The 17,130-nt window shown below is 43.6% G+C and overlaps 1 protein-coding gene across 1 annotated transcript in view; it reads left to right on the top strand.

Moving 5' to 3' along the window:
- The window catches only part of LOC306928846 (ceramide synthase-like), a gene marked incomplete at its 3' end in the record, with an annotated part of 97,393 nt that extends 80,608 nt beyond the window's left edge, over positions 1–16,785 (top strand). The window contains exons 5-6 of the mRNA XM_079509118.1: positions 11,006–11,225; positions 16,753–16,785. Of these exons, the coding sequence (XP_079365244.1) occupies positions 11,006–11,225; positions 16,753–16,785 (253 nt within the window). The remainder of the gene's footprint in view (positions 1–11,005; positions 11,226–16,752) is intronic.
- Between the last annotated feature and the right edge of the window lie 345 nt (positions 16,786–17,130).

Genomic DNA, 17,130 nt, shown 5'->3' with positions numbered 1-17,130 from the left:
GAAAATCACAACAATCAATGTGGTATTTAGACTTTGAGGCTGATTTTTAAAAACACCTTCTAAATCCTCAACTAAGTTTTCTGAAAAACGTATTTTTATTCCAAAGTGTAAAAGTCAGTATATTTAAGTCTTAGTTTTAGTCATCGTAGCTTAGTTTCCATTTAGTTTTCGTCAGTGGAAAAAAAGGTAGTCGACGAACATTTTTTTCGTCTTAGTTTTAGTCGACCAAATCAACACTGTACATACAGTAACAGGAGGTTCACAATAAACACATATGGATCCAATGCAGCCGGCCAGAGGAGCGGGGTTATCTGGGGTATATAAGGGATCTGACCAAGACCAGTGTTGAGATGAAGAAGCCCAGCGTGATTTAACGCCATTCTTAGAATCTTTTGCTAGGGAATTTCGGGCCTTCAGGACCGAAGGGAGAAGGCATTCCAGTGAGTAGTGACTGCGTAATAAAATAAAACACACCCCAACCCCCTCTCTCCCCCCATCCTGTTAAGCGCCCCGAACCTGGGGGAGAACAAACTCATATGAACAGCATCCCTCAACTCTGCGAGTTTTTAAATGGAAACATTAAAACAGACGATTTGACCGTGTATCACGTTGACGATCTAATTTTTCAGAGAGAGAGCGAGAGAGAGAGAGAGAGAGAATATTAGACATAGTGCTGAAAAGCGGGAGGCCTTGAATGACCTCACCCTCCAAAAGAATACTCCTGAAGGCTCATTCATAAAAAACGTGTATGTCCTCGGATTTATGCTTAATATTAATCTTAAAAGATCCCCCCCCCCCCCCCCCCCCCCCACAGGGTATACGCTTACACCTGATTCACGGCGAAATGCTCGAGACAAAGGAGTTATGTAAGGTCACTTTTTTCCAAGTCGTCTAGCGTTGGGGGAGGGGGGGAGGTGGGGAGCTTGATTGATGAATCTCAAATGAGCGTACAGTAAATTTATGCGCATGTGAACGCCGGTTCTCTGGAAAAGGACCAAGTACAGATTCCCCCCCCCCCCCCCCCCCCGTAGCTATGGAAGAGAGAGAGAGAGAGAGAGAGAGAGAGAGAGTTTATTCAGATTGAAAACCACGGAAAATAAGAGACTTAAACACCTGAGGGAAATTAAACCTGCGGCACAGAAGTCCTCTTTTATATGTGCTGCCCATTGGCGGTTTAAATGGAAAAGGCATTGGGGCAGTTGTCTAGCTGTCAATGTAGCCTATTAACGTACGCAGAATGGCCCAGGGATAACAGTGGGTGGGATTGGGGCTAAGGTATACCTATAGTGGTTCTCAAAGTGGGGTTGGGGGACCCACAGATGGGTCCTTGAACGATGGGGAGTTTCTGAAGGGTCTCCCCAGACAAATATTTCCAATATTTCATCAAAGTCATTTTAAGCACTTTCAACCCGATTTTATACATTGCCATTTCAGATCTGCAAAGCTCGCAACAAGTCACATCATGAAGTCATAGATGAAAGAAATCTCTCTCTCTCTCTCTCTCTCTCTCTCTCTCTCTCTCTCTCTCTCTCTCTCTCTCTCTCTCTCGCTCATTCATTCATATAACAAATCTAATCAAAATGATTTCGAGGACCACACATTTCTCATTGGGGTCCCTCCTGGCACAACATCTTTTCAGATGGAGTCCTGTGGCCGCCAAATACATCAACTCTTCTCCCTCCTGGCTCCAAAACAATGGAATGATCTCCCCGTAATTGCTATCAGAACTGCAGATTCACTCCCAATCTTCCGCCGTAGTCTGAAAATTCACCTCTTCAGACTCCACACAGTAGTAGTAGTAGTTAGTAGTTTATTTATTTTGTTTTTTAAAAGAGGAAAACGGATTAATACAGTGCATTTGATAACGTCTGAAGTGAGTGTTACTGTACTGTACTGTACTGTACTGTACTGTACTGTACTGTACTGTACTGTACTGTACTGTACTGTACTGTACTGTACAAGCTCTCCTCCCTGGCCTCTCTGTGTGTTAGGCTGCACAACAGTGACACTTGGTGGTGACAATATGCTATTTCCGTGCTCGGACACAGGGACACAGGGACACACACACACATAGCTGTCTATTGGAGTGGGTTGCACCACTAAAAAAAAAACAGGTATAGACTGAAACTTTAGCTTATCCCATTTTGGGCGGGAACCCCTTTTGGTGTTAGCATTATGTTATGCTTTAGCTATTGAAAAATAGCAGATCTACAAGCGCATAGCGCCACCGAGTGGCGCGCTACGAGCTTGTAGGTCTGCTATTTTTGAAAAATCGAAACATAGCTTTTTCAGAAAACTGTCGGGATGTAGAGGATATTTTTAGAACCTGATCTCAGGTCAAAATGGCTTATTGTTCCTACCTAGCATTTGAATAGCTTGGAGATAATACAACAACAACAACCTTAGCCCGTAGCACATGCCGTAGAACTTAGCCCTAGCCTCGACGACCTTGATAGCTAAATTATGTAATTTAGAAAGCATATTATGTAGATATAGCATTCTATAGTGTATACTTATACAGTATAGTTTCATTGTACAACTATTCCACTGTTAGACGGATGTTATAGGTTCTTGCTTATTACTGAAAGATCGCTCTGGATTAACCCATTTTGACCTGAGATCAGATTCTAAAAATGTCTTCTACATCCTGACAGTTTTCTGAAAAAGCTATGTTTCTATGTCGGTGGTTCTTCGATTTTTGAAAAATAGCAGACCTACAAGCTCGTAGCGCGCCACCGAGTGGCGCGCTACGAGCTTGTAGATCTGCTATTTTTCAATAGCTAAAGCATAACATAATGCTAACACCAAAAGGGGTTCCCGCCCCAAAATGGATTAATAACGTCTGCGGCTACATTGTAAATACAGCATGGGTGTCTGACCTGTCGGAGATGGCTCCATCTAGATTAGAAAGACCCTGTAGTGGCGAGGAACCTCCGAGTGGAGAGGCATAGAGGGTATGCGCACGGATAAAGTGAGTGGCAAAGTGGGTTTAACCTTGTTTAAAGGGGAATTTCTCCCTAAACCTTTTTTTACAAAAGTAAGTTGATAATTATGTATATTGACCAAAAGAAAATAAAACTAGAAAAAGTGCCCTTCTGGGCACAGGTCTCCACCAGGAGGATAGGACTATGTGAGATGTTTGGCAAAATGTTTAGGATTAATATAAACATGTTTTTGAGACATTTTGTTCCAAAAATGTGTTTTGCAAAAATCAACCTGTTGGTGGCGCTATAACAAGCCAATGTGAAAAGGGTGGGATATATTCCTCAGCCTAGTAAGAAAATGTGTGAAAGATTTCACGTAAATTGCATGCTGCGTTCATGATCTGAGGCTTTTGTTCAAAACGGGGCAATCTTGCAAACTGTGAAAGCTAATTATAGCCAATTAGGATGGAATATGAAATATCGGACAGATCCGACTTGAGCACATGACCATAGAGATAGTGTGTAACGATTTGTGAGATTTTTGGACAGAATCTGGAGGAGTAATATCAAAAAATGTGTTTTACAAAAGTCGGCCTCCTGGTGGCGCTATAAAAGGCAGATGCGGAAAATGCAGGTCAACGGTTTGTCCTTGGCCTCTAGGGAGTGTGCATGCAACGTTTCACGCAGATCGGTGCAGTTTTAGGTAAAAAATATGAAAAGCTGCCTCATGGTGGCGCTATAACAGGCCGTTCTGGAAAATGTGGGGCAGAGGTTCATCGTTGGCATCCAGGGAGTGTGTGTGCAAAGTTTGGCATCGACCGGGTTAACGGTGCCGGAGATTAGCTGGTAACAGACGGACGGAAGGACGGACGGACGGACGGACGGACGGACGGACGGACGGACGGACGGACGGACACACACACGGACGGAGTGCAAAACATACTCTCTCCCCATGCCTTCGGCCTGGTGGAGACAAAAAAAATAAAGATATAGGGGGGCTGGGGCTGGAGCTGGGGCTGCTGCTGGGGGGGTCTAACATCAGCTCACGTAGACCAGGAAGAGTGCAGTGTCAACAATGCATGGAGTGTTGCTGTCACATCATCTAGAACAGATGTAAACAAAAAAAACAAAACAATTTTGCGATTTGAATAGGAGTTCTAGCGTTAGACCCCTCCAGCCCCAGCTTCATCTCCAGCTGCAGCTTCAGCTCCCCTATATCTTTATTTAAAAAAAATATATACATAATTATCAACTTACCTTTGTAAAAAAAGTTTTAGGGAGAAATTCCCCTTTAAAGGAGAATTCCACGCTAGAAGGCGTTCTTACCTTTATGCGTAGTTGTTACGTCCCCACCAAAGAGGTCCAGGTGTTATTTTGTGCAAAAGTGCATTATTGGCTATTTCCCCTAATAGTTCCCAGCAGCGTCTCGTCATAGAGAGCCCCCCCTCTCTCTGATCTCCGCCCCCCTCGCCGTGTTGTGGGGCGAACTGAACCACAGCTGAACGGCGTGAATGACTGATTGAACAGAAAACGAATGGAAAGACGAGGCTTGCGCTCAACATACGTACAAGTATGTACAGTATTTGGAAGAGAGTTTATCTCCGCAAAATCGGGGATATTATGACCACACGACACTCACACACAGAATGGAAATATTTTGACAGCTACTGCCCCACTTTAAAGGCTATCCAAATGATGCGCAGCGCAGTAGCCTACCTTTATTGAAGGAACGAACTATATAGGCCTACATGTAATTGCTTAGCAAAAACATCTGCAGAAATCTTTCATGCCCCATGTTTATTTTAGATCGTGTCCAGAACCTCTCATGGGAGGACCATCCCACTAAAGCTCAGATTTATGGAGGCATCTCAGTTGTTGTGGCAGAAAGAAGACTCCGCTTTGCCGGACACTGCCACAGAGCAAAAGACCAGGTCATTTCGGATATTCTTCTGTGGAGAGAGAGAGGAACAAGACCTCTCACATTTCCAGATGTTCTGAGTAGGGACTAGGGACTGACTGTGAATGAACTTGGTGTGTGTCGATGAGACAACAGAGACCAGCGGAAGCAGCTTGTGTCGCAGATCTCGAGGGCACTCGAAGGATGATGAATAGTGATATATAAGTATATAAATAAAATCATGACATGACCAGCTAGACACCCAATTAAAATAGAAACCTCATAGATTATATAAATGTGTATGTGGCTTAATTAAATGACCAGTGCTTGGCTGTTATGCATCCACCGTTCTGTGCGCCGTCAGCGCCGGCACATTAGCTGATACTTGATTGTTCGATAGGAAAGTCCAGACAATAAAATCCTCCCTTCTAAAGTCCTTCTGTTATGGCACAAGTATGAACCGAGCAAATCTGCACCTTTAAAGTAGTGTAACAGCATGGAAAAGTGACTGTTTACATTTACAAGCTCGTCGTGTCACTCTAGCAAAGTGATTGATCTCTCCTAGGGTCCTACTTGCCCCACAACAAGGATGCGGGCTGGGAGCGACACATGTTTACGCCCCTTTTGTGATATTTTGCTGGGCCCTATATAAGCCCTCTATAGAGCGTCGCAGTCCCGCCCCCTACCAGGGCCCAGGAAATGATTCCCTGTTCATTTTCCTCATAGACTTTTCAAAAAGTATTTATTTAAAGACCTTTTAAGCCTCGTACAAAGCCAACTCGAGTTGTGACAAATCATGACGACAAACAAAAATGTTTGGGCCAAACAAAGAATTAGAAAGAAGAAAAACACTTTTTTTTGTTGTTTTTCTTCTTTGTAATTATTTGTTTGGTCCAAAATATTGCGTTTGTCGTCATGATTTGTCACGAATCGAGTTGGCTTTGTCCGCGGCGTAACCGTCTTTAAATAAATACTTTGTGAAATGTCTGGGAAAAATGCATTGGGAATCATTTCCTGGGCCTGGCGTCGTCATGAAAGGGGGCGGGACTGCGACGCTCTATTGGGGGTTGGGTTTTTGTGCTAATTCACTTATTTCCATCGAAATAAGTGTACCGTTTGGGATACTATTTACATTATGAAGAGAGGATATACAAAAGCTATGGAAATAAGCGAATTAGCACAACAACCCAATGCCCCATTCAATTTAATGCAATTCAATTCATTGAGGGCTTATGGTAGGGGAAATAGCCAATAATGCGCTTTTGCACAAAATAACACCTGGACCTCTTTGGTGGGGATGTAGCAACTACAAATAAAGGTAAAAAAAAAAGCCTTCTATCATGGAATTCTCCTTTAATGCAATCAGACAGTACTTCTCCGTTTGGATGGTATGTATGGGCTGTCAAGGCCCGAATGTATAGTTTTTTTTGCCACTCAGTAGGCGCTCCCGCATGACCTCCGGTCATGATGATGATGTCACGCACATACCCTCTATACCAGGACACGTATGGCAGGCCTACAGCGGTGCCACTCTAACAGAACCTAGGTTCTAACTAGGCCTGTCAGTCGATTAAAATATTTAATCGCGATTAATCGCATGATTGCCCATAGTTAATCGCCGATTAATCGCAAATTAATCGCATATTTTTTATCCGTTCTAAATATACCTTAAATCAGTGGTTTTTAAGATTTTTCATATCAAGGTCCATTATTTATTCTGCATTTGAGCCACGGACCACCATTTGATGACATTTAGCCTTCCAGACCCAAACTAAAGAACTGTATTGATGAGAGAGATAACAGGCTGTATGTTGATCAAAATAACATTTTTTCTAAGTTATCTAATTGTGTAGACTTCTTGTAAATTAACTTTAAGTAATGCATTTGTTTAACAATTATTCAACTCTTGAGAGTTAAAGATCTATAAGGGTTCATTTGGTTACCAACCCTCCATCATTTAGCTGTGGGCCACCTGGAATCCCCTCAGGGACCACTGGTGGTCTTTTCAAGTTTTAAATACTCAACATGGGAGAATGCTTGCTTTATTGCAAATGCCATGGAAGGGGGAAACAAAATCATAAACTCAACACACACACACACACACACACACACACACACACACACACACACACACACACACACACACACACACACGAGAGCCCCTGCCCCTCTCTCCTGCAAGTCAACATTAGCTTTAGCACTCATTAGCATGGTCTGTGTAGCATGATTAGCATCAAGCTTCCACAACTAACTAACTATGTTTGTCAACCAAAACTGCCAGAGTTTTGCTTTTGCCCAATGCCCACTTCAAAGAGCTTCTGATCTAACACATTGTGAAGCAAATTAATTAATAACGAGCCGAACGGAGGCATTCAGCCTCTGCTCACAGCTCAACTGTGCGCAGCCCTATAGTACTGACGGTCCGGAGTCCGGACTGAGTGTGGGAATGGTAGAGAGAGAGTGGGGGGGGGGATGAGAGAGAGGCGGGGCTATTGGAATCTGCCTGCCTGCATTCAGATGCATGCGTCTCTCAACCGTTCTGTCAAACTTCACCGTGCGTTAATCGCGCGTTAATTAAATTAACGCCGTTAAAAGGACGTTGAGTTAACGCACGATTAACGCGTTAACTTTGACAGCCTTAGTTCTAACAGAACGCTATGCCACTAACAGAACCTAGGTTCTAACAGAACGCTATGCCACTAACAGAACCTAGGTTCTAACAGAACCTACAGCGGTGCCACTCTTAACAGAACATTTCTGGGGAAATTAACCCATTTAGACCTGAGGACGATTCTACAAAATGTCTTCTAAATCCTGACAGTTTTCGGAAAAAATGTTTCTATTAAAGGACCACTTCACCACTTTTCAACATCTCTTCATATAATTGGTCCTCACTAATGTTCATGATAAAACACCACCATTTTTTCCTACTCAGTCTGTGTCTCATAGGAGGGCTTTGGGCAGTTCGGACACCCGTCCACCAGTGACATCATCATTAGGCAGATTTTTTTTAAAACAAGATTTGTTTTAAAATATGTTTAGATTTTTATTATCGTGAGAACGATGGCTTCAACTTTTGCATTGCAACTTTTCAGGAAAAGAAAGCCTGCCGTTTCTATTAGCTTGGATTCACCATTGATGTCACTGGTGGACGGGTTTCTGAACTGCCAATTAGGACCAATTATAGGACGATAAGTTGAAAAGTGGTGAAGTGGTCCTTTAAGTGTGGGAACCACTGCTAGCGGTGTGTGTATATACAGTATACAACCATCCCTCCTGGTGCTGCTGGGCCCAGAATAGTGGGAGATGCCAGTGTCGGCGGCGGCGGCGTCCTGGATATACGATGAAATCGGAATCCGAGGAAGAACCATTATTTTTTTATGAATGAAGCCCCTGTTGTTGCTGTTTACAAACACCGGGGGGGGGGGGGGGGGGGGGGGGCACTAAAGTGACCAGCTTAAGACCCCCGCCTGCCTGCCTGTCTCGCTGCGTCAGCTGTCTTTATTAAGCCGGGGCCTGACCCCCCCCCCCCCCCTCCCCCCCTTGAGAGGCGGGCAACTGCGTGGCGGGTCAGCGGGGTCAGCGGGGTCTCGTTCCCATTCCGTGTGCTCCCGTAATGAACCATAACTGTAAGCTGGATTCATTAGAACACAAGCTCTTTATTGGACTTTGGTAAGCTGCTGCGTGACTCCCCCCCCCCCCCCCCCCCCCTTAAAGCCCTTTGTGTACAGTATGTGGCATGTGTGGGAGTGCGAAGCATTTCGTGTGCGTGCGTGCGTGCGTGTGTGTGTGTGGAGTTCTATACTTGAGGAAAGTAACTAATAAGTACATTTACTCAAGTACTGTGCTTAACCCATTTTGGGCGGGAACCCCCCTTTTGGTGTTTTAGGCATTATGTTATGCTTTAGCTGTTGAAAAATAGCTTCTTCTTTTTTTGGATGTATGAGCTGTCAAGGCCAGAAAGTAGGTTTTTTGCCACTCGGTACTGGCGTTCCCACATAACCTGAGAAGTAGAGAGTGTTTCCATGTTTAACCATAACAATAACACACACGCGCCTCGTGTGCTTGTCGGTCGGCTATTGTTGGTGTTATTGTTATGGTTCAAAATGGCAGGGGGAAAAAATAGCATTCATAAAAGCACCATCCTAAAGTGTTACAAACTGTGTGCGGTGTGCGTGCAGTACTTGCACGATACATTTGTATGGCCAGATGTCTCCACCAGTAGGCCTGTAGTAGCCTGGTGAAACCACTCCCCCTGCTGGACAACATTTGCATTCTGCCAGCAGGGAGAGTCTGGGAACTCTCAGGCAGAGATGATGTACTCCGGTCCAATTCTGGTCGGAGCGATATGCGGCCGCTAGAGGCGGGATCAACGCGAGACTTATGACATATTGAAGCGCTGCCACAGCGCAAATGTAAACACAACCTAACAAGACTACAACTCAAAATGATTATGGAGATATCAAATGTTTGTCCCGCTGCGTCCGGGTTCATCGTTTCTGCTTGAGAGATCCCAGATGCAGGCAGGAGGAGGGAACTGGTGAACTCAATACTGCCGCAATCTGGCAAAGTCGGGTTAAAAGGCCTGTAGTACAACTTGTAATGATGACCTTGTGAGGACCATTTTCCTGAAGCCAAGAGAAACGCTGTTTTCATTATGGTTAACAAAGAGCTATGCTTATACAATGCATGTTGTGTCAGAGTAATTATTGAGGCATTTAGTGGTTAGGTTTAGGTTCAGGGTTAGGCGTGAAAAAGTTCAAAATGGCATTTAAAATGAGAAATGGCTAGCTACCCTGCTGTGTGTGTGTGTGTGTGTGTGTGTGTGTGTGTGTGTGTGTGTGTGTGTGTGTGTGTGTGTGTGTGTGTGTGTGTGTGTGTGTGTGTGTGTGTGTGTGTGTGTGTGTGTGTGTGTGTGTGTGTGTGTGTGTGTGTGAATGTTGCTAAGTACTTCTTAGAACATACAATCCCCAGCTTGCCCAATATGAAGTTACACAGTTAGCCAGCTTAAACTTTGAATTGGTGAAACAAAGATCATAGATTTAGCTCACATCATGTAACATACTGTATTATGTATGTTAGACCTGCATATATATTTTTACCATGCGTGTGCAATTGCCTGATGTGGTCTGTGTGTGAATTCATAAGATCTCATTCAGTTTTACAGTATTAACCACATTTTATACATTTTGAAAATAAATACACGCCTATAGACATCATGCCATCGTCGCAAAGCAACAATGTATTTCCGGGTAGGTCACACAATGGAGCCAGTATTACACCTTAAGCTTATTTCTAGAAGAACGGGCTGAACAGGACACTTATGTTGCGTTCACACGGGCAGACACAAAGATAAGAGTTCACACAATGCAGTCGCAAAGATGCAGTCTACCACTCATTGTCAATGGAAGCCAGCGACATGACGATGCAAAGATACAGTCTACCACTCATTGTCAATGGAAGCCAGCGACATGACGATGCAAAGATACAGTCTACCATTCATTGTCAATGGAAGCCAGCAACATGACGACGCAAAGATGCAGTCTACCACTCATTGTCAATGGAAGCCAGCGACATGACGATGCAAAGATGCAGTCTACCATTCATTGTCAATGGAAACCAGCGACATGACGATGCAAAGATACAGTCTTCCATTCATTGCAAAGACTTTCAGGCACTGGCTGGCTACCTATTTCTACACTAACTTTTTCAACCCGTGGGTCGCGACCCCTCGGGGGGGGTCGCCAAATTATTCTGGGGGGTCCCCAAATTATAAAAAAAAAAGAAAAAAAAAAAAATGTTTTGCAACTGAATGGCTGGAAAATGGAAATGAAGAGTTTACATATAGTACACATAGTACATACATACACCTTCCCTAATGATTATATCTGGTTTCAGTATTTATTTATGGTGTATTGTCTCTATTATTAAGGTTATTGTAGCAGTCAATTTATATTGGGGGTTGGGAGGGGGCGGGGCGGGGCTCCCGAGACACTGCCAAAACATTTCCGGGGGTCTCCGGCCAAAAACGTTGAGAACCCCTGCCTTAGGTGTGCGTATATGCTATACCACCTATCGGCACAGAAAAAAAGCTAATAACGATTATTTTCACGTTTTCCTTCCAGGCACTGGCTGGCCACCTATTTCTACACTAATAACGATTCTTTTCTCGTTTTCCTTCCAGGCACTGGCTGGCCACCTATTTCGTGGTGTGGTACGGCGTGCCGTACATGACCTACGACATCTACGCCATGTACCTCAGCCACTACTACCGCTTCCAGATCAAGGGTCACGAGGAGTACAAGCGCCACTCGCTGCGGACGGTGAACTCGTTCCTGCGGCGGGAGTTCCTGCTGGTGCTGCACCATATCGCCCTGCTCACCATCCTGCTTCCTGTCACGCTGGTAAGGACATGCACACGCACGCACGCATGCACGTGCACGCACACACACACACACGGGCACGCCGGGCAGGGCAGGGTGCCACGCCGTGGAGGGCTGGTATGAATATGAATCCTTTTAAGACCTGGAACACGTCTGTGTCGCCATGGCTTTCAACCACTTTAACCAGTTTTTTTTAAAATAGCAGATCTACAAGCTCATAGCGCGGCACCGAGTGCGCTTCTGCTATTTTTTTTTTTCAAGTCGTGAAAATGTGGCGCAAATCTTTGAATATATATATTCTTTCACTGCAAATGTTTATAACTCGTATCGTTGCTTCTCTGGGGGGGTACCTGGAACAACATATTTTCAGATGGGGGTTCGCAGCCAAATACAGATAATTCTGGGGGTCCTTGAAGTGAAAAAGGTTGAGCACCAATGACATAGAAACATTTCAGAAAACAGTTTTTTGGATTTAGAAGCCAATGTTTTTAGAATCGGCCTCAGGTCTAAATGGGTTAAACTAAGGGACATGCGACCCCAGGTTGATTGTAGATTGTGGTTTGTTTTCCTGTTCAGGTTTAAAACTAGGTTTAAAACGAATGAATTAGTTATTAAATGAATAGTGGGTATGTTAAGGCTATATGCTCCAATCTTAGCCATACACCCACCCACCCACCCTTTCTTACCATACCTGCCATACAGCAGTGGTTCCCAAAGTTGGGTCCGGGGACCCCCCCAGGGGTCCTTGAGGGAGTTCCAGGGGGTCCCCAGCTAAATGATAGTTTGGAACCAAATGGACCCTTATGGGTCTGTACACTCCCAGAGTTAAATTAACATTGATTTTACAATATAAATTGGGGGTCCCAGAGATGGAAAAGCCATTAAATGGGGGTCCGTAGACTAATGCATGTCAAACTGGGGGTCCTTGAAATTAAACGGGTTGGCATGGGTGTCCGCGGGCTAATTAGTGAATTTTGGGTACTTAACTGGTTTATGGCCAGTGACGTAATTGACGTAATGAAATCAATAAATCCCTTATGGCCACTGACGTAATTGACGTAATCGATTGATTCCCAATAATCGGGAGCTTATTGTCGCAAAATTTAGCATTTTTTAGCTAATTTGGCTAACGGCCGATGTAATCTTCCTAAAACCGGCCGAAAATCCGCGTGTGCACGGTCGATCGCGCACGCGCGTGATCGCGCATGCATCGCTGCGTAAAATGCGATGTTTTGGGCTTGATTAGAGCTTAATTTGACTTAGTTATGAAAATTACGACGATAGCTTAGCATTCCGGACATCTTTCATTGTGGCACACTAGCAAAGCTACTGCCGGATATTTTGATCCTAACCGGATGTGGTCATCGTTCACTCGCTCCTTTTGGTCAGAATCGGCAAAATGGTGACGTTACCGCCACCATCAGGACTGATTGTCCCAATACTATGGTCTTGCCCCGTCAGAATGAGATATAGTGTGTATATCGCGGATTTTTCTATTGGCATTAAAAAGACAAATTAAACATTTGAAAAATGCTGGCTGAAGAATCAATCCACTGTTAATTAGGCTTGGCCACAAGAGGGTTTTAAAGGAGAATTCCATGGTAGAAGGCTTTCTTACCTTTATTTGTAGCCGTTACTTTTCTACTCATTTCGATGGAAATAAGCGAATTAGCACAAAAACCCAACCCCCATTGAGGGCTTATATTCGGGGAAATAGCCAATAATGCACTTTTGCACAAAATAACACCTGGACCTCCTTGTTGGGGACGTAACAACTACAAATAAAGGTAAGAAAGCCTTCTAGCATGGAATTCTCCTTTAACATGAAAAACTTTGGGAACGACTGATTTACAGTATCCACACCATTATACTCCTTTGAGGCAACGCCGGGTCAACCGATCATTTTAGCTGATTCATTGTCTTAAAACGTTAATGGCATTAACTGTTTTTTTTCGAGAACTGCGTATAAGCCTCTGCATTCGATCCAGTGACAACTTAAGCATATAAAACGCAGTATCTGCTGGAGAGGATGATCGATACTCTGAAATGACTTCCAATTAGCTAATTAATCAGTCTCGTATATATGATACTGTTGGAAGAAGAAGAAGTACTCGGGTTGTTTCTTTCTTATACTTGAGCGACAGCAGCAATGCCACAATGTAACAGTACTCAAGTAAAAGTTACTTGAGTAAAACAGTACAGGAGTATCGGCATCGAATATCCCTGAAGAGTTTCTAATACATGATGAATATTTAATCGAGATCCTCTTAGCAACAAGTAAGAAAGCGACCCAACAAACGAAAGAACATTGGACATTACTGAGGAACTGTATGTCATGGAAAAACTAACATTCATACTTAAAGACTACAAGAGGATAAGTTCTATAAAAAAAAGTGGGATCTCTTCTTCCAGCCTATCGAGAATGTATGAGGAATTCATGAATGTATCCTGTAAAATGAAACAATGCAGACTTTTTTAGTTTTGTTTTCCCCTTTGTCTCTTGTTTTGTTTTTTCCTTTTTTTCCTTTTTGTATTTTTTGTCAATTTCTCTATAAAAATGAAGTGAGAAAACAAAACAAAAACATGATGGCATTAAAGCTGCTATAAGCAATAATTTGTCAAAGTTTAATGACTTTTAAAAAAAAATATTTTGGTATTCAGACAGCCATCAATGGGTAAAACGCTCCCAACAAAATGTAATCTCTGTGACACATCTAGGGACCACAATCTGCATTAAACGATTTTCCTAGAAGCTTTGTCATTGGTCGATTTGCCTGTCTACTTACTGATTGGTTAGTCATTGCGACCGGGTTTCTTTCGACCAATGACAAAGCTTCTAGGAACCTCTTTGAATGCAGATTGTGGCCCCTAGATGTGTCACAGAGACTAAATTCTTGTTGGAAGTGTTCTACTCATTGCTGGCTGTCTGAATACAAAAAAAAAAAGGTCATTACATTTTTGACACATTATTGCTTATAGCAATAGAATAGAATAGAAATAGTAAAGTATACCAAAATTAAAAGTGTGGAGAGGGTGCTGTAGGTGTTGGGCGGAAGTGTATGATGGAGGCTCTATGTCCTCCCGGTGGGGGCTCCTCCCTGGGAATAGACCTTTTTTTTTTTTTGCGCCTGCAGGTCACATTTACTATGAAATCGTGCATTTCCCGTCAGTCAGTCAGTCAGTCAGTCAGTCAGTCAGTCAGTTGTTTGGTTGGTCACCAAAGTTATGACTGCATTCGCAGCCAGCGAAAACTAGAGTTCTCAGCAGGCCCGAAAATGAAGGCCCGGCCCTATACCTGGGCCCACATCAAACCCTGTACACTCAAATCAAACCCAATACACTGCCCCCGCTGCCACCATTAGATCTCCATGTATGGAGTTGACCCATGTGGGTCTGCTGTCACCCAGGCGGATGCGTGCACGCGACCTCGCCCTCGGGCGTCTTACTTGTTGTTATACTGCAATCATGTTATTTGTGAATCATAAGTATCATATCCTGCTTACAAATCATGTTCTAAATGTTTTTATTATGTTATACATACAGTAGGTCGAGGACTCGTATAAGCCTCTTGGGCTTCTTGCCTTCTCCTAGCAGTTTCCTTTTTATATTTTGCATATTCTTTTGTATTGTTTTTTTATATGGTGCTAAATCAAATACAATCAAATCAAGTTGTATCAGCAGTAGGATACAACAGCAGTGACAATACAGAATCAATTGGCATGACGAATAAATTGGGGAGAACAATGGGTAAAACTCTTATTTCGTTCCCCCCCCCTTTTTCATACAAAAGACTCATTTGATGAAGATTGTTTTTTTTTTGGCAGACCTAAAATTGATTAACCCATTTTGGGCGGGAACCCCTTTTTGGTGTTTTAAGCATTATGTCATACTTTTGCTATTGAAAAATGGCAGATCTACAAGCTCACATTTTCACGATTTTTCAAAAATAGCAAATTTGGAATATATATTCTTTCAGAGCGAACGTTTTTAACTCAAATCTTTGCTTCTGGGGGGTCCCTGGAACATCATATTTTCAGATGGGGGTCGGCAGCCAATTACATATAATTGTTGGGGTCCTTGACATGACAATGTTTGAGAACCACTGTAGGGTTTTTCAGAAAACTGTCAGGATTTAGAAGGTAGATCCATTTAGCCCCGTTTTGGAACCTCGCCCTCCGCTGTTGGCTCCGAGAAGGCGTTCTTTGTCAGGAGATCCCTGCAAAACCTCGACCTCCAGGGCATTATCCCTTTTCGCAGTATCGTATCCAAAAAGTAACGCAGTCTTTTCTACAGAGCTACAGATGATAAACTTAGGAGGGGAAAGTAATAGTTTTAGCATGTGGTGAAACAGCAACCACTTCAATCAGGGAATTGGGCGGGAACCCCTTTTGGTGTTTTAAACATTATGTTATAATTTAGCTATTGAAAAATAGCAGATCTACAAGCTCATAGCGCGCCACCGAGTGGCGCGCTACGAGCTTGTAGGTCTGCTATTTTTGAATAAATCGTAAAAATGCGGCGCAAATCTTTGAATATATATTCTTTCAAAGTGAATGTTTTTAACTCTGGTCTAAATGGGTTAAATAGTAGTCAGCCTGTGGCCAGTCGACCCCCGTCCGCAGGCACAGTAATGCTTCCGTAAGATTGCATTGGGAAAACAATGGTACTGGCTGACTTCATAAGCACCGGTGGTTTCACCCCGCTCTAAAATGTTTACTTTTTCCACTCCTAATTTTATCATCTATAGCTCTGTAGAAATACCTTTTACCTTTTTGGATACGATACTGCGAATTTGTGCGAAAAGGGTTTCCCCCACTTCTTTTGGAGGGCTCGACCCATTTCGACTTGGGCACATGTGTTTGGTCCGACATACTAACAGGCCGACACGACAGACACCCTATACCCCAAACCCTAACCTTACCCTATAACCTCACAGGGAAGCCACGGGTTAGTTTGAACCCGCAACGGGTTAGTTTTAACAGTTTGACGGCCGATAATTGTTTACTCCAGTTTTCCGATGCTGCGTAATACGACATCCCCGCTATTTGTTTTATGTGTCTAAATCGCATCGCATTTATAATAATAAAAAAAGTCCGCCTCTGCCGCGCAGCAGAGGGAGTTAGCTTGATGTTATGACGAAACCGGAAATCGAAAAACTTAAGCTGGGCTGCTAGGGCTTCTGGGAAATTGAGTCCAATGCAAGTGGACGGGGGTTTTGTCTGACTACAACAGCCTCACAGCCCCCTCCATTCTGCTTGGCAAGATGGCGATTGGTGCGCTGGAATGAAAACAAACGGCGCAAGCTATTTTTATGTAATAAAACAATCCTGGCAGCGTAGAATATTTGATTTTAATGCGGGAAACACAGATTTCGCAGTAGAACTGTTAACCTGCCACACATGTCACAGGAGCCACGGGTGAGTTTTAACCCGGTCACGGGTTAGTTGTAGCCGGCAGCGCATGTCGGGAGCGACGGTGTTGTCGGACTAATGCCTTTCGGACCGTTAGTATGTCTAACAAACGTATGCACCCCTTTCCCCTTATACAGGGATATCCTCCTGACACAGAACCTCTTCTCTGAGACTATAACAGCGGAGGGTGAGGTTTCAAACGGGGCTATAATAAGATCAATTGTGATTATTATAATTTTTTTGGAATTCTTGTTCGGCCCTACAATTGAGCAGCACGCAGAGAGAGGCAAAGGCTGAAATCCCGTAAGAGGGCACAAATTGCGAAAATAGCCGATCTACAAGCTCTCGACGCGTCGCAGCGCACTCGGGGGCACTCTTTAGCTAGTACGACATGGATTTCTAAACAAATTTGTTCAACGCAAAATACTGTGTTCAAGTTCAGGAGACTTCGGGGAAAAAACTAAATTCTCCTGAATGCTGCATGCCCTCCGGGCATGGGAAGGAAAAGGAGTGGC

Source organism: Electrona antarctica, assembly GCF_951216825.1.
Source record: "Electrona antarctica genome assembly, chromosome: 8".
Classification (NCBI taxonomy): domain Eukaryota; kingdom Metazoa; phylum Chordata; class Actinopteri; order Myctophiformes; family Myctophidae; genus Electrona; species Electrona antarctica.
Note: the sequence above shows the minus strand (reverse complement) of the source record. Positions and strands in the feature narration are given on the sequence as shown.